Here is a 22578-nt window from a genome sequence, read left to right on the forward strand (position 1 = left end):
TCCTGGCCTCTGAAGGCCCCGCACTTGGGGTTCCCCTGGGTGTGGCTGTTGCCACGGTGTCCTGCCAGTGCGGGAGGCCTGGGAGGGTTCCTTTGTTCCTGCCTCGGCTGACCCCCCCCACCTGCACCCGGGTACCCCTAACCGAGGGGGGGGGCGGAGCAGGGGTGAGAGGATACTTCTGGGCTTTTCTGCTGAGTCCCCAGAGGGGGTCGCTTAATTAGTTAAGCGACCGACTTGGGCTCAGGTCATGATCTCACGGTCCGTGAGTTCGAGCCCCGCATCGGGCTCTTTGCTGACAAATCGGAGCCTGGAGCCTGCTTCAGATTCTGTGTCTCCCTCTCTCTCTGCCCCTCCCCTGCTCGTACTCTGTCTGTCTGTCTCTCTCTCTCCCTCTCTCTTTCTCTCTTTCTCTCTTTCTCTCTCTCTCTCTCTCTCAAAAATAAACATAAAAAAAAATACCAGCTAAACCACAAGAAAAGTGGAAGAGGGGAGTCAGTTGGGCACCAGCCTCCCCCCACCCCTACGCCCTGGTCATCCAGTAGATAGTAGATCTGCTTTTCCTCTGCCCTGGGGGTGGGAGGTAGCCAGCCTCTGTCCACAGACGGGGTGGGGGTGACCCTCGGGCAGGGGTGAGGACCCTCCTGGGTGTGGCCCTGGCTTGGCCCCGAGTCCGAGGTGGCCATTGCTTAGCCCTCTGTGCAGTTGGAGACCGGGAGAGACCAGGTGGGGCCTGGCGGGCAGATTCCAGCCAGAGGGGTTTGGAGACCCCTGAGCTGCCCCTGGGCCCGGTTCGAGGGAGGGTCGGGTCTTCCCCGGGACCTTCTGCCTCCGGAGGGGGGACTCTTTGCCTCTCGCTGTCAGCCGCCTGGCGATCCACCTTGACCTCAGGGCCCCAGCCACCCGACTCGGACCCTGACTCGTCGCCACTCCTTGCCTCTCCCGGACTCCCTCGGCCCCGGGTCGTTTCCGGATCCTGCCCTGTCCCTGGCTCAGCACTGGCTGGTGACAGCCGCCATGGGACGCCTTCTGTCTTCCCCTCCTCCAGCACCTGTGCCCTGGCACCCCGCGGAGGGTCCTGACTGCCTCAGAAACGTTTAGTAGCCCCAGAGAAAGGGCCGTGATGGATCTGCTCTGGCCATTTACCACCACGGCGCTTAATGAAACACTAATGCCACCAGGGAGGGCGGCGGGAAGGGAACTGCATTAGCAGATGATGTATGGCTCATCAGCTTCTCACAAAGGCTCAGTGGAGAATGTAATCCTTCTGGGGAGGGGAGGCGGGGAGGAGAGCCGCTTCCCCAAGTGGTGGCACAGGAGTGGGGGGGGGGGGATCCCGCAAGGTGGGGAGGCGTGGGGGCGGGGCCCTGGGCCTGTCACCGGGGTCGCCAGGGCCCTGTTTCCCAGGTAGTGGGAGCTGCGGAGGACAGCTGAAATGAAAAATGGTCTATTTTCGGGCTAACAGAGCATGTCGGGCCTGTCTGCCTGGAGCCCTCTCTCTAATCACCAGAGAAGGATTTTCCTCCCTCCCGCCCACCCCCTTGCGGCCCTTTCACCTCCGCGGCTGTGCCTGCGGCCGCAGCCCTGAAACAAAAGCCGCCCCCAGATGCTCCCTGCCGCTCGTCTGTCTGCCAGGGCGGCGGTGGGAGCCCGGCGCGCTCCTGGGGTGCCCCGCGGTGGCCTGGCCCCGGTTGGGGGCTGCTCCCTGGACCCCGGGGCAGCCCCTGCGCGCCCCCAGAGGGCCGCCCCCGTTCCCAGGTGCCTGTCGCAAGCGTGGCTGGGCTCCAGCCAGACGGAAGGCACGTGGGTCCGGCCCGTCGCACCCCCTGCTCGCCCGCCAGCCCCTCCCCCAGGCTCTCCAGCGCCTTGTTTGTCCTCTGCCGCCCGGAAGGTGCCATCTGGCCCGGCCGCCTGCAAGCAGGGCTTTGTCCCGCTGAGGGGGAGAAGGGGCGGCTGGGGCCGGTGCGCTCGGGGCCCCTCCTGCGTGGCAGGGGCCGCCCCGGGGGCACTTGCCTCTGCCGTTGATTCCGCGAGCGGTGGCTGACGCACGTGGAGGCGGGCGACGGCCTGGTTTGGGGAGAGCCGCCTGGAGCTTCTCCCCAGATGTTGTTCTAGGGTCCAGGACCCCCTCCGAGGATTCTGTGGCCCCCCCCCCCCGCCCCCGGCTGCCACCTCTGTCCTGCTCTGGCCCGGGGGGGCAGGGGTTGTCCTGGCCAGCCTGAGGGCAGCGTCCAGGGTGCCTGGAGTCCCCTTCAGTGCTGGGCACCCCCTGTTCAGTCCGTCCCAGACTACGGGCACAGGGCCCCCTCCGGCCCACAGTGGCCCCCGTGAGGCCAGAGCGTGGCAGCAGGTGGGTGGAGGGGCTCATGCAAGCCTGCCCCGCACCAGGTGGTGGGCGTGTGGGCGGACCCGGCAAGCCCTGACCTGGCAAAGGCCCCTGAGACGCTGGTGTGGGCGGGCGACCGGCTGCCGCTTCACCCTCCTCGCCTCCGTTTCCGCCCGTCCGTCCCTGTCACGCTAGGAGCTGGCGCTGCGATTGGGACGCTTGACAGATGGGGAAACCGAGGCACGGGGCCGTTATGGGTCTCATCCGGGGTCTCCAGAACCGGACAGGAGCCGTCTTCAATAAGGCTGTGGGGGGAGCCCACCCTGCTGTCCACATAGGTGTGGGCCCTTGTATAGAAGTCTCTGGAAAATTGGGGGCTGGGAGTTCTGGGCTGCTCGCTCGGACCTCGGATGTGGGTGTGGGTGCGTGTGTCCCCCCCGCCTCGACACCTGCCATGTGAAACCCCCCCCCCCTTCGGGGAAGGGCGAGTCGGAATTCGCGAACCTGCAAGGACCCCGCCGTGAGCAGAGGGGCCGTGCCAGCGTGTGGGAAGGAACAGATGTTGCCGCTCATTAAAAATTCCAATCAGCGGCCTGTCTCCTTCAATTAATTATCACTGATGTGTCTTCTGGAAGACCGGGGAGGGCGCGGCGGCCTGGCACCGGCCTGCCGGGTAGACGTGCCTGACGGCCGGGGCCTCCTTGCCTGGCCCCCGCCGTCCGCTCCTGCCCCACCTCGCGTGCGGGCCTGAGGTGGCTGCTGGGGTCAGAGGGCACGGCCGCGGAGATGAACTTGGGGCTCCGCTGCTCACACCTCCCAACCGAGCCGGAGGGCCTCGGGCGTGGGGGAGGGTCTGGGGAGCGGGAGCATCTTCCCGGCACGGGGCTCGGCCTCCAGATGCCCGGCGGTCCACTCCTGGACGCGTCCCTCAGCCTGCCAGCTCCTGGAGACCGTCAAAGGGCCGTGGCTCCCTGTCGTTTTAGGGGTGCCTGGTGTTCCGTGGCACGGCGGGAACACCGTGGTTTGCGGGTTGACCGGCCTGCGCTCGACCCCCCTGAGCCCCGCCTGCTTTCTCCCGGCCCTGGTTTTCGGTCTGCTGATGGGCACGGCCAGACCTGATGCCCAGGGGAGAGCCCGGCATCACAGCCCGTGCCCTCTCTTCTCACCGTGCCGCCTCCTCCGTGCAGCGCGCGTTTGGGTAGAGACCCTCCAGGAAGGCGCACCTCAGAGCGGGCGCTGAAACCTGGCCCCGCGCCCCTGCCTGACTCCTGCTCTCTGTCCTCCAGCAGGACGCCGGCTCTCGGGGCGGCGGCGGCGGTCGGGAGCGCCTCATCGTGGAGCCCCCGCTGCCCCAGGAGAAGGCGGGGGGCCCCGCCATCCCCTCCCACCTGCTCAGCACCCCCTACCCTTTCGGCATCTCCCCCAGCTCCGTGGTGCAAGACTCGCGCTTCCCACCGCTCAAGTAAGTGCGGATCGGGGGCTGGGGGTGCAGGGGGCGCAGGGGGCACGTGCGCCTGGGGTCTGGATCCCGGGGGCCCCGGGGCGCCTCCCGGCCGTGGGTGGCAAGCCCGTGCCCGCTGCCGGACGGCGAGGGCCATGCAGGCCCCAGGAGCCAGCAGTAGCTGCCTGCTTCTCCGCCGTCCTTCCCTCATCCACCCGTCCCCGTCCCCGCCCCCGCAGCCTGCAGCGGCCTGTGCACCACGTGGTGCCCCCGAGCACCGTGACCGAGGACTACCTGAGGAGCTTCCGGCCCTACCACACCACCGAGGACCTCCGCATGACCTCCCTGCCTCCCCTGGGCCTGGACCCGGCCGCCGCGGCCGCCGCCTACTATCACCCCAGCTACCTGGCCCCGCACCCCTTCCCCCACCCAGCCTTCAGGTGAGACGCCCCAGTGAGTCCTCCGGGGCCGTCCCCCCACGTGGCCTCACGTCCTGGGGCCGCGCTCTGCGTCTCGAGCGGCCCCCGAACCTTCCAAGTTGGCTGCTGGCCCGTGGCGGGAACCCTTCCCCCTGCCCCCTGTGCCGCCAGTTCCCCTCTTGCTGGCTGTTTCACTGGCCGCCCGGGCACACGGCCTCGCTTAGACGAGGGACCCTTTGCCGTGTGACGGAGAAGCCCCAGGGGGAGTGTGCCCCGCGTCTCTGCTCTGTGTAGGGGCTTCCCGAATCCCGACCCGGCGGGTTACGGGGAGCGGGCTGCTGCTCGTGTGGGGCCTCGGACCTCGAGCTGCTGTTGCCCAGCGGCCCTTCGGGCGGGGGCTTTGGGGCTGGCCACGGCCACGGCCTCTGTCTGCGGGGCCTGTGTAGGCTCGCGTCCCTCCCGCCCCGTCCCCCGTGCTCACGGCACCACATGCCCCGGGGCGCACCTGCTGACGGGGCCGGGGTTCATTTGCTTTGCCTTTGCTTCTCACCCGGCCCTGTCTTCCCTGCACAGGATGGACGACTCCTACTGCTTGTCAGCCCTACGGTCCCCCTTCTACCCCATCCCCACGCCCGGCTCCCTGCCCCCGCTGCACCCATCGGCTATGCATCTCCACCTGTCCGGGGTCCGCTACCCCCCCGAGCTCTCCCACTCGTCCCTGGCGGCGCTGCACTCGGAGCGGATGTCCAGCCTCAGTGCCGAGAGGTGAGCCGCGTGCCGGGCTGGGGCGGCCCCCGCGCTTGCCGCCCCGACGGAGCGGCTGGGCCAGCGCCCGTGTCCGCGGTCTCCTCGCCCGCAAGGTGGGGGCGGTGGCGGGTGCCCGGCGGCACGCGGCCCGGAGCCCTCTGAGTCCCTCGGGGGTCAACGAGAGCGGGGCCCCGTGCACCTGCTCCCGCCGTGCAGGTCGGGCTGCCGGGGTCCCGCTCCTGGGAGTTGTCGCTGGGGGCCCGTGTCCGGTCCCCTCTGGGTCCGCGCGGGCCGGCACCAGCCGTTCCCGTTTGGCCGCAGGCTACAGCTGGACGAGGAGCTGAGGCGCGAGCGGGAGCGGGAAGCCGACCGCGAGCGCGAGAAGGAGCGCGAGCGGGAGAAGGAGCGCGAGCGCGAGAAGGAGCTGGAACGGGAGCGGGAGAAGGAGCGCGAGCGGGAGCTGGAGCGCCAGCGGGAGCAGCGGGCCCGCGAGAAGGAGCTGCTGGCGGCCAAGGCGCTGGAGCCGGCCTTCCTGCCCGTGGCCGAGCTGCACGGGCTGCGGAGCCACGCCGCGGAGGAGCGGGCCAAGCCCTCGGAGCAGCTGACCCCCACGCGCCCAGGTACCGCGGCGGGCAGCTGCCGGCCTCACCGCGTGGCCCTCCCCAGGCCACAGCCTCGAGGTGGCCGCTGAGCAGGGCGCGAGCGGGGAAGGGACGCGCCCTGGTGCCGGGGACGCGCGCCTGGCAGCGAAGCGCGGCGAAAGCGTTAGGAGGTGGCGGATGAGTCTTGAGGCTTCTCTTTTTTTAACCTACTTTGTTTCGTTGCGAGTACACGCGATCGGACTTTTACGAGGGCTTGTGCACGACGGGCGGGCTCGCGTGACTCTGGAGAGTTCGGTCCGCTCTCGTGAGCCGGCGCCTGCCTGCTCAGTCCGGCACCTGGCGGGGCCGCCACCGAGTGTCCAGGGGCGGGGCCGGGGTGGGGGTGTCTTCCTGGAAAGGCGGGAGGAGAGCAGGGGAGGCTCGGGCTGGGCCCGGGGCGCCGCGGTCCCGCCCTGACGGCCTGTCCCCCCCACAGAGAAGCTGAAGGAGGCAGGTCTGCAAGCCCCGAAGGCCGTGCAGCACCCCTTGCACCCGACGCCCGCCCCCCACCACAGCGTGCCCAGCCTGCTCTCCAACCACAGCATCTTCTCGCTGCCGGGCAGCAGCGCGGCCACGGCCCTGCTGATCCAGCGCACCAACGAGGAGGAGAAGTGGCTGGCGCGGCAGCGGAGGCTGCGGCAGGAGAAGGAGGACCGGCAGTCCCAGGTGTCCGAGTTCCGGCAGCAGGTGCTGGAGCAGCACTTGGACATGGGCCGGCCCCCGGCGCCCGCGGAGGCGGAGCACAGGCCCGACAGCGCCAGGTGGGGCCCCCAGGAGGGAAGGGGGGTCCGCACGCTGCCGTTCGCCCGGCCTCCCGAGTGCTTCCGCTCTCCCTGCTCTCAGCCCGTGAGGAGGTTGAGCCTCCGAGCAGGGAAAGGAGGCGCTCAGAGGGGCCTGTCCCCGAGAAACGGCGCCGGCCGGAGCCAGGGCCTTCCCGCAGAGCCCGGCTGTGTCCCTGCAGGGATGGTCGTGGCACTTGGGGGGGAGGGGGGTGCGTGAGAAGCTTTAATTGACGATTAGACCCATTCTTTCCATCTTTCTCTGCTTTCAAGCCCAAACGTTTTTTAATGAGAACGGGGACTGCGTTTAATTTTTATTTCAATAGGAAATCAAGTTCGTTGCTGTTGTAATAATAGCCACTTGCCAGCCCCAGATTCCCCGGGAGGCCGTCCCTGGGTCCCCCCAGCTGGGGACAAGTCTTGCCTTGTGAGCTGGGCCCCTTCTTACCCTCACAGCTGCGCCCTGAGCCCCCCCACCTGTCGGTCTGGCTGTCACCTAGTGTCTCCCTTCCCACCCTCCGTCCCCCTCATCGGCCAGAGTTGGGGGAGAGGCCCGGGCCACGTCTCAGGGACGCGGGATACTAGACGCCCGTTTTCTCAGTTGTGCACAAAGGAGGCCGGGTGGGGAGGTCCGTGGAATGTTTTCCGGCTCTCGGCGTCTGGGATGCTGTCTGGGTCGGAGGCTCTTGGAACGTCCACGTGCTCCTTCCCTCTTTCGCTCGGCTGGGCTGGTGTGACTGGGGGTACGTGGTAGCTGGGCCCTCCGCCCCGGCTGAGTGTCCCCGCAGCCGACAGCCTGCAGCGAGGGTCCCCTCTGCTTCTCTGAGGCCCCACAGAGGCCAGGTCTCTGAGCCCCCTCACACCCCGGGGCCTGGAGAGCAGCCAGCGCCCCTCGACACCTCCTGATAAAACCTGGGTGTTCTGGCTCCCACAGGGGTCTTCCTCTGCCCGAGGCCCCAGGATCCCAGCCCCGCCGCTGCCGTGAGCCTCCCTCCACCTCGGGACCTAGCAGGCCTCCTGGCCTCTGTGGTCCCAGCTCGCTTGGCCTTACAGCGGCGTGAACTTGACAGCTGACTGGCTCTTGTGTTCTGAGTTAGAAAACCATTCAGTGTTTGGCTCTGGGGCATGAAATATTATCCCACTGATAGGTTTTCCTTGGCTTGTTTACTTAAGGACACACGGCTTCTCGATACGGTTCTCTCTTGTCCTCTGCCGATCCCAGGTGCTGCGGCCTTGGGGTTTTCTCCCAGCCGGTGTCTGGGAGTCACGTGGTGGCTGTGGTGAAATGTCCCCCCTCCTTGGCCAGAGCCCCAGGGCCCTGCTAGGACAGTGGCAGAGCGTCTTAGCAGGTGGAAGGTCCCTTCCGGGTCCCACCCCGCCTGAGCGTGAGGCGCGCGACGCCCCGGCCGGTGGCTGGGCTCCCTGAAGCCCCGTTGGGTGTGGCTCCTGCTCTGGGGCCCTGAGGGGTTGCCGCCCTTGCTGCTGGGGAGCCCTGGGGTTGAGCAACAGCGCAGACCCGTACTAGCTGTGAGGGTCTCCCCCAAAGCCGGCCTCCCCCACCCCACTGGGCTGGGCAGGCACCTGCGAGAGGAGAGTGGCACGTCTGGGGGTGGGTGCCGCTAACCAGACCGCGCCCGTGGCGTGGCGTGGGAACCTTGTCGTCCTCTCCGTGGCGGGTCTGCCCGTGGAAAACAAAGACGGGGGCCTCTCCTCACAGAGTTTCGGGAAGCGGCGGAACAGAATAAGCTGGGTCACGGGTGGGACACAGGAGAGGAAGCAGGTCTGGCCTGAGAGCGTCTGTGTGCGGTCAGCAAGCAGTGTCTAATTTTGAGCCTCTGCGTCCTCTCAGAAGCAGGTCCGCCCGAACCTGCCTTAGCTGTGTGGAGGGCAAGTGGAACCCACAGGCGGTAGCCTGCCCGGTGGCTTGGAAGGGGCTCTCGGGGGAGTTCCCGTCCGGGCCACCCCGAGCCGCCTCTCGCCCCCGGGTGGGCAGCCTGGAGGTGACCGCTGCCACGACTCACGGCCTGCTCCGCTCGCTCCCCAGGCCTGGACCGAACCGTCAGGAGCCGGGCAGCCGAGACCCCCCGCAGCACTTTGGCGGGCCCCCGCCCCTCATCTCGCCCAAGCCCCAGCACCACTCTGTGCCCACGGGCCTCTGGAACCCCGTGTCCCTGATGGACAGCACCCTGGAGACGCGGCGGGCCCCCGAGAGCCACCCCCTGCACAGCCACCCCGCCCCGTTCGAGCCCGGCCGCCAGGCGGCCGTCCCCCTGGTGAAGGTCGAGCGGGTCGAGGAGGGGCCCCGGAAGCGAGAGGCCGCCCCCCTGGACAAGTACCAGCCGCCCCCACGGGAGGCGGGAAGCCTGGAGCACCAGGCCTTCGCCCACGGGCCCGCGCCCTTCCTGGCTGAGCTCGAGAGGTCCACGCAGACCCTCCTGGGCCAGCAGCGGGCCCCCCTCTCCCAGCCGGCGCCCTTCGGGGAGCTCCCCGGGCCCCTGAAGCCGGGCTCGCCCTACCGGCCCGCGGCCCCCCGGGGCCCCGACCCCGCCTACGTCTACGACGAGTTCCTGCAGCAGCGCCGGAAGCTGGTCAGCAAGCTGGACCTGGAGGAGCGCAGGCGGCGAGAAGCCCAGGAGAAAGGTGGGGTGTCCCTGGGGGCCCTGACCCCCCGGGACCGGGGGCGCCCGCCACCCCGCACCCCGGTTCCCGCTGCTCGCGAGACAGACCGGGGGCCCTGCCGGCGCTGTTATGGCGCAGACTGTCCCGAAAAAGCCAAGTGGGAGACGGTTCCACAGACACGCGTTTCATAAGTGAGGAACCGAGGCTGACGAGACGGTTTTAAATGTTAATCATCCGACATGACGGGGGAGGAGGCTGTCGGCAGAGGAGGTCCGGCCCCCTCCTCCTCCCGCAGGGGTCGGGATTCGGCCAGCAGGCCCGGGGTGAGAGCGGCTGTCCCCCCCGACCTGCACATCCTGTCTGCCCAGGAGGCGTCAGGGGCTGCTCCAGAACAATGTCTCTTCTCCTGCTGGAAACCACCAGTCCTGTTGAACTCAGCCTCTTAGCCAGAAGCTGGGGCCAAGGCCAAGTTTTCCCGGCTTGTTGGGCTAGGCTAGGCTCAGGGCCCAAGAAGTATTTCCCTCCGCCACTTGCCTTGTGAGGGAGGACGAGGGGGTGCCCCGGGGTGCTGCTCTCCACATGTGCGTGCCCTGAGCCTTCGGTGGGGACTTGAGTGTGCCTGTCCCCTCCCGAGTAGTGGACCCAGATGGCAGGAGGGACCGGATGCGCACGAGTGGCCTTGGGTTGCTGAGGACACAGCCCCAGGCCTGTGTGACGAATGTCCCTGCAGAGGGATCCGCTCAGGCCGCCTCAGCCTGGTCACTTGGGATCCGAGGGAAGCCTGACGCCTGCCTCCTGCATTTCCCACTGCCCCCCTCCCTCCCCTCTGCCTCGAAGTCCTAGGACTAGGGGTTAATGCGCGTTTACAGCTGGGGTAAAAGGAGTCTGGGTCGTGGGGTGCGCAGAGGGGCCGGCAGGGCTTGGGCTGAGGGGGCGCGTCTGCACACACGTCCCAGAGACGCCCCGCATGTGCGTCCGCCCGAGCCCTGAGGCTCCCGGCCCGGCTGAACGGGGCCGTTCTCGCTGCCAGGGTACTACTACGACCTGGACGACTCGTACGACGAGAGCGATGAGGACGAGGTCAGGGCCCACCTCCGCTGCGTGGCCGAGCAGCCACCGCTCAAGCTGGACACGTCCTCCGAGGTATCTGGGATCCCCTCCCCGCCGGGCCGGGCCGGGGGCCGGGGGCCGGGCTGCGGGCGCCCCCATCAGTGCCTGCTCCTTGGCCTCGCTCCCACCGTCCCGGTCAGCCCCACACCTGCGGGACCCCTGCGCTCTGACACCCCCCGCCCCCGGCGAGCCGTCGGCCCCAAGTTCGCCCGCGCGTGGGCTTCAAGGACTCCAGGAGGGCCCCTGGGACGGTGGAAGCAGGCCACGGCCGGGGCTTTCAGACTCCTTTGTTTTCTTTCCCGATCTAGAAGCTAGAGTTTTTGCAACTTTTTGGCTTGACCACCCAACAGCAGAAGGAGGAATTGTTGACCCAGAAGCGGAGGAAGCGGCGGCGGATGCTGAGAGAGAGAAGCCCGTCACCCCCGACGGTTCAGAACAAGCGGCAGACGCCTTCGCCGAGACTCGCACTGTCCACGCGCTACAGCCCCGACGACATGAACAACAGCCCCAACTTCGAGGAGAAGAAGAAGTTCCTGACGATCTTCAACCTGACTCACGTCAGTGCCGAGAAGAGGAAAGGTAGGACCGGGCGCGGGGCTCGCGGGCGGCCACGAGACTGCGGAGAGGCAGGGGCCGTGGGCCCCCGGGGAATGTCCCGCACCTCGCTCTTGGTGGAATCTGAGAACACGGGGGCCCAGGGCTCTCTCTGTTCCCTCCGGCGCCAGGGAGGCAGCCGCTCGGCTCTCGCGCCTGCCCCGGGGTCTGTCCCGCATCTAACTTCTCTCCATCCCAGACGCAGATTGCCCTGGTCAAAGTGCGTTTGCTCTTGTCGCATCCCGGGTGGAACGGAAGGCTTGGGGGTGGGTGGGGCGGTTCTGTATGTAAAAGTCGCTGCGAGCCGGACTTGCAGTCAAGCCACTCTTGTCACTTGTCAGACCTCCTGGCACCTGGGATGGCAGGCGGGGCAACCCCGCAGCCCCGGGTGCAGGGGGAGGCGCGCCTGCCTGCGCAGTGGGCGTTTCTGCTTGGTGGGTGCCCACGGGAGGCTTCTTGTTCCGGCCACAGTGGGCTCGGGGCTGTCTGTGCCGCCCGGCCAGTCTGCCCTGGAAAACGCTTCCAGATCCTCCCGGCCACCCCTCCGTGTGGGGGCCGACTCTTTGGGCCAGAACGTAGTGCAGAAGCGGGGTGGGGTCTGAACACTTTCTGGTATCCCTTTCCTCGGTCTGCCCCACACGCTCGCTTACTTAGCTCCAGGATGTGGGTTCAGCTGAGAACCCGGCCTGTCTGGGGAGCTCGTGTGCACGCTTCCAAGCCCTCCTCGCTGACCCCAGGCGGTCACTTCTCTCTGGAAAGAAGTCGGAAGGAAAGCGGACCTGCTTCCCGGTGCATGTAGTTGGTGTGCGGCGATTTCCTTTTCGTTCTTAACCAGGAAACTGGGGGTCTTGCTTTCTCTTAAAGAGACGGTGACATGGTGGGCACCAGGACCAGTCCCTGGGAACAGCCACAGTTCTGTTTGTAAAAGAGCATCTTTTTGCCTGACCTGAGTCCTCGCGGGAGCCACCGGTGATGCAGCCACTTCGGCAGGGACAAATGCCCCTGCAACGAGAGCTCGCAGTGGCAGACATCACAGGCTCTGATTCCGTCTCAGTAGATGGCAAGCGTCCTGGGCCGCGGAGAACGCGCCCCGAAGCAGCCTGGACTTCCGGGGTGCTGGGTGGATCTTCGCGGTGGTCCTTCTGTGTTGGGATTTTTTTTTTTTTTTTTTTTTTTTTTTTTGTCTTTTAAGTAAGAACACATCCTCGGAAGTCCTCTCAGAAGGTCATAGGAACCCGTTATTTTGCTGTTGCACACACAGCGATCTTTGGGATGCATCTCTAATGTGATGCAGAAGCTGAGCAGAATCTGGGCTCCCCCTAAACCGAAGGTTTCTTTCCTTAAACACAGCCTGTCCCTTGGTGCTTGCTTTGCTCCTGGTTTAGAGAACCTGCAGCTGCCGGGCACGGCCTGGGCTGGCCGTCTACTCCCCTCTCCTCTCGGAGGTGCTACGACCGTGCTGTTAATCTCGGGCTGCTTTTCTCATAGACAAAGAGAAACTTGTTGAAATGCTCCATGCCATGAAGCAGAAGGCACTGTCCGTGGTGGTGGCGGACCCGCTCAGGAACTCTCCGAGGGACAGTCCTGCTATCTCCCTGAGCGGTAAGGCCCAGGGCGGGAAGGACAGCCCCTCCCGCCCCCGCCTGGGACTGTCCCGCGGGCTGCCCGAGGTCAGAGGCGGCCGCTCAGGGTCTCTTCTTCATCACGAATCTTTTCCTCCTGGAAAGGGTGTCTCTCGGTCTCTCTCGCACAAGCTTCCTGCACCATCGGGAAGGCTGTTCTCTGGACGGAGCAGGAGAGCGGGAAGTCAGAGCCGGGAGCCCAGGGGGCGGGTCCCGGCTTCCGCAGGGCTGTGTGGCGGGGCTGTGTGCGGCCGTTCGGGGCAGGCCACGGCCGTCACCGCCAGGGCCTCGGGAGCCCCAGGCCCCGTGTTTCAGCACCTGCTGCGGCCCTGCGTTCGCGCTGCTCTTTAGCTTCTCTGTCTTGCTTGTTCTGCCCTCAGGCCTCTCCGACACCTGCTTTCACACCTCCTCCTCTCTCTCTCTCTCTCTCTCTCTCATGCTACGCTGCCAAGTGGAGCAGGAAATCTTTCTTTATGGTCCGGCCCTGCTCTCAAATCCTAACGTGGTCTTTCTTGTCGGGTTGGGCCTCGTGACTTCTACCTCTTGGTAGCCACTTGCTTCCTCCTTCAGATTCTCTCTCTTCCCAGATGCCTTCCTGGGGCGCCTCTCAAGGACGGACTTGCCGCTGAACACAGCCCCACCTTCCAACCGCACGCGCTCACGAGGACGTTTCATTACACGGTCCCCCGGGTCTCTGTCCTTTGTGCTAGGTCTTTCTTAAACGTAAGCTCTGGAGGTCAGGGTCGGCCTGTTGGCTTGGCGCTCTTAACATCTCCCTCGCTTTCTGTCTCTAAAAGAACCAGCCACGCAGCCAACCTCTCTGGATGCGGAGAAGCCTGTGGGTGTCGCTGCTTCCCTGGCTGACGTCCCAAAGGCCACGGAGCCTGGGAGACCGGAGCAGCTGCGGCCCCAGGAGCCCGCTCCTGCCGGCGGCGAGAAGGCCAGGCTGAGCGAGGCCCCCGGGGGCAAGAAGGGCGTGAGCATGCTCCATTACATCCGGGGCCCCGCGCCCAAGGACATTCCCGTGCCGCTGTCCCACAGCATCAACGGGAAGAGCAAGCCGTGGGAGCCCTTCGTGGCGGAGGAGTTTGCACATCAGTTCCACGAGTCTGTGCTGCAGTCCACCCAGAAGGCCCTGCAGAAGCACAAAGGTAACGAGGCGGCCCGGCCCGGCCCTGCTCCCGCGTCACTGCGGCAGCTGGGGCTCGCCCCTTAAGCTCGGCGCGCACGGGGCCCCTGCGGCGGGGCCGAGAATTCTCCGGTGCCGGCGGGAGCCCGGGTGATGCTGGTGCCCCCGGTCTACCGACCGCCCTCCAGGAAAAGTTAGCAAGTGACGCCGTCTGAGTTGAGTCAGAAGCGCTTCCTTTCAATTAGGCCAGGTGAGGGGCCTCCCCCGCACGGATAGGATCCGGTCCTTCTGTAGCTCGGTGACTTTGCGCCATTGCCACACAGACTCGCCCGGGAATCTTCCCGCCCTTTGATGACTAGACCCAGCAGGTGTTTGCTCCAGCGACCCCAGAGAGCGTTTTGTAACACCTGAGCCCCCACGCTCCCTGCCCTCAGACGATTTGGTGGGAGAACAGGGGTCCCGACAGCTGGTTCTCATGGAGTCCGAGGTTGAAACTGGTTAGGAAAGAATCCCCGGGGATTAAAGGACTACGGACTTTGAGAGAAACTTGCGTGTGCCCCAACAGCCAGGAAAAATAACTGGGTTATTAGGCCCAAGCATGTCTGTCCCTGCCAGCCCTGGGAGCTGGATAGAGGACGTGTCTGTGGACTCAGGTCGGGTGCCGGGTCGGCGCCAGCCGAGTTACCGCTGGCATCGGCGATGCCAGGATACCCAAAGGCAAAGGATGGCCGTTTTCGCAGTGAGAATCGGGAGCGCTTCACTGGATGCGTGTCATGAATTCGCTGCGAAGAATTCCCCTTCGCAAGGAGAGCGTGTTTGGACGAGCTGGCTCGGGGAAAGGCCCCGTGCCCTTCCCAGACACACCTCGCAGAGGCTTTCCTGGGGCCCCAGGACCCGCGTTTCCTGCCTTGTTTTACACCGGCCCTTTTCTTTTTTTCAACGTTTTTTTTTTTTTTTTTTTTTTTATTTTTGGGACAGAGAGAGACAGAGCATGAACGGGGGAGGGGCAGAGAGAGGGAGACACAGAAGCGGAAACAGGCTCCAGGCTCCGAGCCGTCGGCCCAGAGCCTGACGCGGGGCTCGAACTCACGGACCGCGAGATCGTGACCTGGCTGAAGTCGGACGCTTAACCGACTGCGCCACCCAGGCGCCCCAACACCGGCCCTTTTCTTGACGTGTAACGTGCGGCCGTTTCCTCAGGAGTTTGTTTTTTAAGTTTATTTTGAGAGCAGAGCAGGGCACGTGCTTTCAGCGGGTGAGGGGCAGAGAGAGAGTCCTGAGCAGCACAGAGCCCAGTGTGAGGCCCGGTCTCACAGACGGCGAGCCGGAGTCAAGTCACTTACCCGACCGAGCCACCCAGGTGCCCCATTTCCTCGGACAAGTCCGCCGAGCGCGTCCCAGAGGCCCGCAGAGGCTGCTGTCTACACTGGAGGCGCTGTGCCCGCCTTAGAACACGCCCCACCGGGCCGTGGTTCGAGGCGGCGCACGCCTCCCGTAAACGGGTCCCAGTAGCAGCTGACGCTGGATGTGACTGGGGGGGACTGCGGGACCCTGGGGCTTGGCGCGGCAGGGATCACACCCTCGTTGGGACGCAGTGCAGGGCTGTCGCGGTCTCTGTGGCTCGGCGACCTTGCCGCGGATCGCCATCTTGGATCTCCGAAGGACGCGGGGGCCCGTGACCTGCCCGTTCTCCCCCCGCAGGGAACGTGGCCGCGCTGTCTGCGGAGCAGAACCACAAAATGGACACGGCCATCCACTACAACATTCCCGAGCTGCAGTCGTCCAGCCGGCTCCCCGTGCCCCCGCACAACGGGCAGCAGGAGGCCCCCACCGGGAGGAAGGGCCCCCTCACGCAGGAAACGGACCAGGCCTCGGAGGACGACGACGAAGACGGGGAGGAGGACGACGACGAGCCCCCCAGGCGCAAGTGGCAAGGGATTGAGGCCATTTTTGAAGCTTATCAGGAGCACCTAGAAGGTATGGGAGTGGGCGCAGGGCCGCGGGGAGGTGACAGAATGCTGACTGGACCGCCCCGTCCCTGTGGGACCTCACTGCTAGCCCTGGGGACGGTTTGTGCGTGGTGACCCTGGCGCTCAGGAATGTCCTCAGCCACTCTGCCTGTTTCAAGAACTGTTGTCAGCCTTCTGCAGACGCCCCAGCTTCCAGACATGAGGCCCCTGTCACCGGACAAGCCTAAGTACTGCTTGTCCCCACCCAGCGTGACGGCCCCCACCTGGGCCGTGCTTTCTGTGCCGTCTGCCGCCATACTTCTAAATATCCCATCGGCCCTGACTGTGGCCGCACACACGGGGCCTGAAAACAGAAGAAGGTGTGTTAACTCAGCTGAGCGCCTCAGGGCTGCTGGCGGTTCCCCCACAGGCTCGTCGCCCTCGTGGGGCAGCGGGTGGGGTCACGAGGCTTGGGCGCTATCCTTGGGCTTCTGGCCCTCTGCCTCCTTTCCCTGCTCCTCGGTTTCCTCAAGAGGACTCCCGTGACCTCCCAGGCTGCAGTGCCGCGGCCCCCCGTGCTCCCCCTCCTGGCTGGAGCGGAGTTGGGGCGCACCAGTCATGGCTGGCAGAGTTCGGTATCCAGAGCCAGCGTAGAGCGTTTTTTATTGTGACGGAGCAAAGTGAGTCCAGCTTCTCTGGGTTTGTTTTTTGGTGCCCTGTTTGGGAATCCCTCTCTGCCCCCAGGACGTGATGATTCTGTCCATTTCCTTAAATTCAAGTTTCGCGTTTCTTATGCCTAGAATTCATGTAACCTCACCGTTCCCACCTGGGCAACCCCTTATCCTGGCGGGTTTCGGCATCCTCCTGGCCGCTCCCCGTGGGCCCCCTGCTCTCGGCTGTCCGCAGGCACTCACCTCTCGGACAGCCCCCCTGTTCTTGGCCCTTGGGCTTCTCCCAGGGGTTTCAAGATCGCCGCCTTGTTTGCGCCACCCAGAAAATCCCTATGCAGATTTTCAGTTGTGTTGAATTTACAGATTGGGGGAGAATGGATCTTGTTGATGATGATGTTTTTCCGTGAATCTGGCATTAAATTGCATTAAGCGACTTTTGCTGGTTTTCTGCCGTGAGCGGGGCCTTTTTTATTAGACTGATTTAGGTACCAGTTGTGTTTTCCAGTTTGTGTGGTCCCTTATTCCTTAGGTAGTCCTAGCGGGTCAGACCTTCTGTGATAGTTTAGTTCTCTCCTTGAGCTCTGGGCTCTTGAATTGAACAGAGAGTGGCAGTGACAGAGAGCCGCTTCTCTGGTTTCTGAACCTTGGGGACAAAATAGAGGTCCTCATTCCTGCCGAGTTGGCCGCAGAGGACTCGTCAGAGTTAGTGTTTCCGGTGGAGAGTCCAGCTTTCGTGTTTTCTGATGTCGCTGGTTCCAGGCTGCATTCGTTAGCGCTTTTAACAACTTCAATCTGTGTTCTGAGGGGGCAGGAGGCTGCTTTTAGTGCCCCTCCTTGCACTGTCCCTTCTGTAGGCTGTCCGCTTGCTCTCCCGGGTCTCCCTTCTCAAAACGCTTCATAGGAAAGCAGGGACTTGTCCTTGACCCTTGCAAGTTTGAAGTCACTCCTGTGAAAAGCAGGCCCAGTATCTTGTGGCAAGGCAGAGATTTTACTAATTAGAATTCTATTTTCGGCTTCTAAGTTTACTCTGGCCTCGTAGCAGCTTATTACCAGCTTTCAGACCTCTCACTGTACCCTTCCTTTTGAAAAACGTGTTTTGCAACCACCACTTTCCCCTTAAGGAGTTCCTAGTAGCCTTGTGGCCACCGGGCTGGGTTTCCCTGTGCCCATCAGAGGGCGGGGAGCAGTGCGGCCCCGAGGAGAGCACCGCAAGAAGGGCGACCCCGGCCAGGCCCGTGGCCCCTACACACACACACAGCAGCTCGACACGGCTTGTCTTTTCAGAGCAAAATATGGAGCGGCAGGTGTTGCAGACGCAGTGCAGGCGGCTGGAGGCACAGCATTATAGCCTCAGCCTCACAGCCGAGCAGCTCTCTCACAGCATGGCGGTGAGTGCCCCCAGGGAAGAGGGGCCGGGGTGGGGGGCGGGCAGGTTCCTAAGACACAGCCAGCTTCGTGGAGCCTAAGCTTGTGTCTGTCCCCGCTACAGACAAGTTTTGAGGGGTGGGAATACTGCTCCTAGGAGGCTAACAGGTGTAGTCTTGGGCGGGGAGTTCAGGAGCCCGAGGGTTCCCCAAGATTGAGCTAAGGAGGCAGGTACTGTTCACGTACAGGGTATTGGTTCTGGAAGGGAGAAGAGGCTATTTGCTTATCCCTTTGGGGGAGGTGTTACCCGTATGTCTCCCCCTACGGTGATTGGCTGAGGGGGATGGAAGACGCTATTACAGGGGGAGCAAAGCTCTCGCACCCCAGCCCCCTTCCTCCTGCAGCCGATGACGGGAGCGACTCCCCGGCATCCTCCCGGCACGTGGGGACGTGGGGTGCAGCCCTTGGCCGGTCCTGAGCAGCCACAGTTGTGTAGTATCGGCTCATTTTTAAAATCTCAGGGTTGGTGTTGAGCCAGCAACAGACCCTGGTTTTAGGAGACGGCCCAGATACTGGGAGAACCCAAGGCTTCGGTCACGGTTTGAACTGGTTCTTCCAGAGACCACCGCCCGAATCCTGAGCTGGGAAGGGGAAGCTTCCAGACTAGAGGTTGGCGCATTCATGCCTCACACACACTTCCTTACCGTGAGATGAGTGTTTTACCTGAATCAATCTCTCTCTCTCCAGGAGTTGAGGAGCCAGAAACAGAAGATTGTTTCCGAGAGGGAGCGACTCCAGGCAGAACTGGATCACTTAAGGAAGTGCCTTGTGTTGCCTGCAATGCACTGGCCTAGGGGTTACTTTAAGGGATATCCTAGGTGACGGTTTCCCTTGTGCTAGGCCGAACCTATAGTATAGAAATATTATCTATTTTATTACCTTGAATATTTAATATTTTTCACTGGGAGGTTTGAAGCTTAAAATTTAACAAAAAGAAAAAAAAAAAAGAAAAAAAAAAGAGAATGTGCCATGCATGAAGCAGAGGACTCCAGGCCCCAGAAGAACGAACCCGCCTTGACTTCAATGCAACGGAATCACCTTTGTCATTCAGCGAGCAACCGTCTAGGACGCCCATCGTTCTTTTTGTTTGGTCTTTTCTTTTTAAAGGTGGTTTTCTTCCCCCACGCCGTTATTTTCTAGTCTGAAAGTGAAAGCTCCCTTACCAACACTAAAACTGTATCCTTGAGGGCCCCTGGGTGCGGAAGAATGGATCAGACCGACTGTGTTGGGTTTCTGGTGTGGCCACGCGGCTCCCCACCTCCTCGAGCCCCCCCCCTCCCCCCCCCGTCCCCTTCTGCCCCCGGCGCGGGGTCGGCCTCGCTCCTCCCCAGGACGGAGACCGGCTTCGGCAGAAGGAAGGTGGGGTGCATTTTCCTGGTAAAGGGCTTGTTTGTCACTTGTCTGCAAAATTCTCTTCGAAGCAACAGGTCCTAGGAGCCCACAAAGCACCAATACCGAAGCCTCACCCACAGGCTTTTCCCCGGAAAAGCTCTTATCTAAAGTGCATCACCCAACTGAAGGTACCTTTTTATTACTCGGTAGGGGAAAATGTACAGAGCTCTATGTATACATACGTTCACACCCACGAAATTGTTACTGCGGTGGGTTGTGTTTTCATACAAACGTAAATTTTGAGAGAAAAGTCAAAGGTGCTTCAGCCTTGTACTGTGTATATATATTAAAAAAAAAAACAAAGTTTTGTATGTTTTTATTACTTTAATTATTGTTATAAAAAGCCTGCCATTTTTAAATATGTGGTTTGGGGGGATTTTTGTTTGTTTGTTTTCCTGTTTGGGGGTTCTGTTTGTTTTTTTGCTTTTGTTTTCCTGGGCAAAAAAACTTGCTTTTAGTGTTTGTACTGCTGCTGGTCAGGACATTAAACTATTGAAGTGTTTTTAACAATTAAAGAAGAAGAAAAGTAAAAGAGCTTACCACTGGCGCCTATGCGATCACTTCATTTTTGAGTTGCACCAGAAAGTGACGTAGAAAGCCATGTGTTGTTCCTTCTTACCTCCTCCTGTCCCCTCCCCCTGGCTCTGGAGCGCAGACAGAACCAGTTGCTACTGTGGAGGGGCTCGGGCCCCGGCGGGCAGAGGCCGCCCGGTGCCGCCGAGCGCGCCCGCGGCTCTGCCGGAAGAACCTGTCAGGAAGGGAGCGAGTTCTGTGATAGGATTCTAAGGTGTCTTACAGCAGTCTGAGAACAGGTGCAAAGTAGAAACTTTAGAAGCTTTATTTAGATGCAAAGCTTTGTAAAAGCCTAAAAGTAGGTAAACCATGTCTGAGCTGAACTTCCCCTCCCTTCGAACTTACTGTTCTGAGCACAGCAGCGGCTAGAAACCGGGGACGCCCTCTCTCTCCGCGCAAAGCAGTGTTTCCTTCTCGGCCCCGTTCCAGCTCATCCAGGCGGGGTCTCCTCTCGCCCGAATGGGCCCAGACCTGAGGCCCAAGCAGCCAGGGGCGGGTCCGTCGGGGGTGGGGGTGGAGGCAAGAACCTCGATGGCCGCTGTCCCTTTCACCCTGGGTCAGGGACAGGCTGGCCGACCTTCAGGAAGGCTACTCACTGCGCTCGGTGGCCGCGCCCTCGGCACCAGACCTTAGCTGTGCAGAACAGCTTGCTGGCAGATGGCATTGTGTTGCTTTATCTGTTCCCACACAGTTTGCTTTGTATGTCTGCCAAGAATCTTCTAGTTATTAGCAAACTCAGACAAAAAGTGCCGCCAGTATTATCAGCAGTCAACGAGCGCCTTCCTCTCCACAAAAACGACTCGAGAACGCAGGCCTGTGCTGCGGGCCTCCCCTCCCCTGCCAAGACACTGGGAGACCAACTCGTTCCACAAGTGGGGACAGGTGTTGAGAGGGGGCTCTGCTGCTAGCGGTCAGGGGACGAGATGACCGAATTGCTCCCGAGTCGGCTGGCTCGTTCCGGTCTGAAAGAGCAAGCTCAAGGGCTCCACCTCAGCACCCCGCTCCCCGCCCTCCCCCGGCCCCAGAAAAGGGCTGGACGCCCCTGCTAAGCAGCTTGGGGAGGGCTTGAGGAAACAGCCCCCGCCCCGCCCCTCACCATCCGAGGGGAGCCCCCTGTTGGGGTGCTGTTACAGGTCGAGGGCCACGCCCACGGGGGGCGGTCACCACCCAGGGGTGGGTGCAGCTAGAAGGGCTCCGCTCCCTGCCGCTGGAGACTAACCGCCTCCCCTGCCTTCCAGCTTCGGTCCCTCCTCCTCCCCGCACTCCCACCTCTCAGTAGAAAGACAATCAGAATACAGACCAGTAAGGCAGCACGAAGAAACTAAGGAAGGGAAGAAAGCAGGGGTGCACCACGAGGAGCTGGCTTTCCCGTCCGGTGGCTAGTTTTCGTTTTCAGAGGGTTTGGAAACAACAGCACCACCTCTCTTCAGTTTGGGCTTGAAAATGGACAAATGCGTGATCCTTGTCCGCTATTTCACGTTGAGTTTAAAAGACAGAGTTGAGAAGTACGCCAGATCTGCTCTAGAACTCATTACGTAACTCGGGTCAGTATTTTCGTGGAGACCCCCGTCTTTCACGACCTTGTGTCTTCCTGCCGCCCCTGCGAGACCGGGCTGCCGTCCGTCCTCAAGGGGACTGCACTCCGCTTGTGAGGGTCCTCTTCCAAAGTGGGGTCCTGGGGTTCTGCATTTAATCCCATCATTAGAAACGAACTTGGCGCTTACGACCTGATCCTTTGAAAACGTTGTTTCCTCTAATTAGAGCCAAAGGGACATAAAATCATGACCTCCGTCCATTATCTCAGATAAGTGACCAAGACAGGACTTAACAGGATTTTTTTTTTCTACAGAATATAGGCTAAACACTTCATTGGCATTCACATTCTAATAGATTACATCCTTAAGGAAATTCCAAGAGTACTTAGAGGAGCCCGCACTCTCGGCAGCGGAGGATCCTAGTCCAAGAAGGTCTGTACGTGGAATGGGTTTTCCTCCAGTAGCTCGATAAGGCTGCCGAATCTCAAAAATCAGGCGCCCCCTTTCCCCTCTGAGCGGTCTTCAAAGTAGAAAATTCCAGGGATCCACCACAAGATGGAGATGGTCGGCACAAGCCAATTCTGTAACTCTCGGCCACTTAGCAGCGGAAATATCCCGCACCCCACGGAAACCAGTACCTGACTTCTCCCGTCTCACAGTAGCCAGTCCCAACCTGTTGATCCAGCACTTAACTTAGACTCCTTCATTCTGCCTTGACCTGAGGAAGGCCACGCTGATTGGTTGTGTTACTTTGTATGTGGCCTGTGCTCACTTGCTAGAACAGTAAAACCAGTACAGGGGAGGGAGGAGGGATGCCTCGGTCACTCTGGGGGCAGTTTAGATGCTGTGAAATTAAACCTGTTCTAAGTGTACTTGTTTGAATTAATTGTATTGTAATATTATTTGTTGAATGTAGTAATTAGGTATTTATGAATATATTGCTGTAATTTCTGACAACATCCAAAAAAATAAAATCTTCCTAAATCATGTTAAGAGGCAAATCTTTTGTATGTCCTAATAGGGCCAAAAAAAAAACAAAACAACAACAACAACAAAAAAAAAACCAACTCAGCAGCCCAGCCATCTAGCTTTAGAGGTAAAATGTGAAGACAGGTTTTAAAAGAAAGGTATTAAGGGGTGAGGTCTGAGCTCTGCAGGACTCCTGGCTCTCCCCAGTACCGTGCGGTTTCATTCCAGAAGAGTCCCCAGATGAAAAGGCAAGTCCTGTCATCCGAAAGCAACCCTCTACACTGTCCCCTTAAATGACAGAGAGCAGTCTGCTCCGTGTCTGGCCCTTCAGTGCTCAGATAACAACCATTGGCTGTTTGTCGGAGGACAGCTGGGGAGCGATCTGGAACGGACAAACAGTGCTTGAGTCACATCAGGTGAGTTTGGGCTTTGAACACTAAAGGGCAAACACCAGAAGCCGTTCTTTCTGCTCAGCTGATCACGCGTGTAAAAGTGATCACTCCGAAAAGCCCGAGGGAGAGCAGGCTCCTGACCGTGCTACTATCAAAAGCCAGCTGGGTACAGAACCTTCTATCCCTTGTATGCCTCCAAAGCATCATCTCTCCCCTCAAGGTAAGGTAATTTCTAGAGCGATTCTAAA

The 22578-nt window shown here is 61.9% G+C and overlaps 1 protein-coding gene across 5 annotated transcripts in view; it reads left to right on the forward strand.

Moving 5' to 3' along the window:
* The window catches only part of GSE1 (Gse1 coiled-coil protein), a 388172-nt gene extending 366216 nt beyond the window's left edge, over window positions 1–21956 (forward strand). For 2 of the 5 annotated variants that reach the window (XM_078439120.2, XM_078439124.2), the window contains 13 exons: window positions 3610–3785; window positions 4004–4204; window positions 4757–4948; window positions 5252–5550; window positions 6008–6332; window positions 8395–8990; window positions 10000–10112; window positions 10388–10658; window positions 12162–12275; window positions 13093–13446; window positions 15126–15401; window positions 17329–17432; window positions 18157–21956. In XM_078439120.2, coding sequence (XP_078295246.2) covers window positions 3610–3785; window positions 4004–4204; window positions 4757–4948; window positions 5252–5550; window positions 6008–6332; window positions 8395–8990; window positions 10000–10112; window positions 10388–10658; window positions 12162–12275; window positions 13093–13446; window positions 15126–15401; window positions 17329–17432; window positions 18157–18291 — 3156 coding nt within the window. In that variant the 3' untranslated portion in view covers window positions 18292–21956. The remainder of the gene's footprint in view (window positions 1–3609; window positions 3786–4003; window positions 4205–4756; window positions 4949–5251; window positions 5551–6007; window positions 6333–8394; window positions 8991–9999; window positions 10113–10387; window positions 10659–12161; window positions 12276–13092; window positions 13447–15125; window positions 15402–17328; window positions 17433–18156) is intronic. The other 3 variants (XM_078439122.2, XM_078439121.2, XM_078439123.2) reach the window with 3 other exon arrangements.
* Window positions 21957–22578: the final 622 nt, after the last annotated feature.

This window comes from Panthera onca, chromosome E2 (assembly GCF_046562875.1).
Source record: "Panthera onca isolate mPanOnc1 chromosome E2, mPanOnc1 haplotype 2, whole genome shotgun sequence".
In the NCBI taxonomy this organism is placed as follows: Eukaryota; Metazoa; Chordata; class Mammalia; order Carnivora; family Felidae; genus Panthera; species Panthera onca.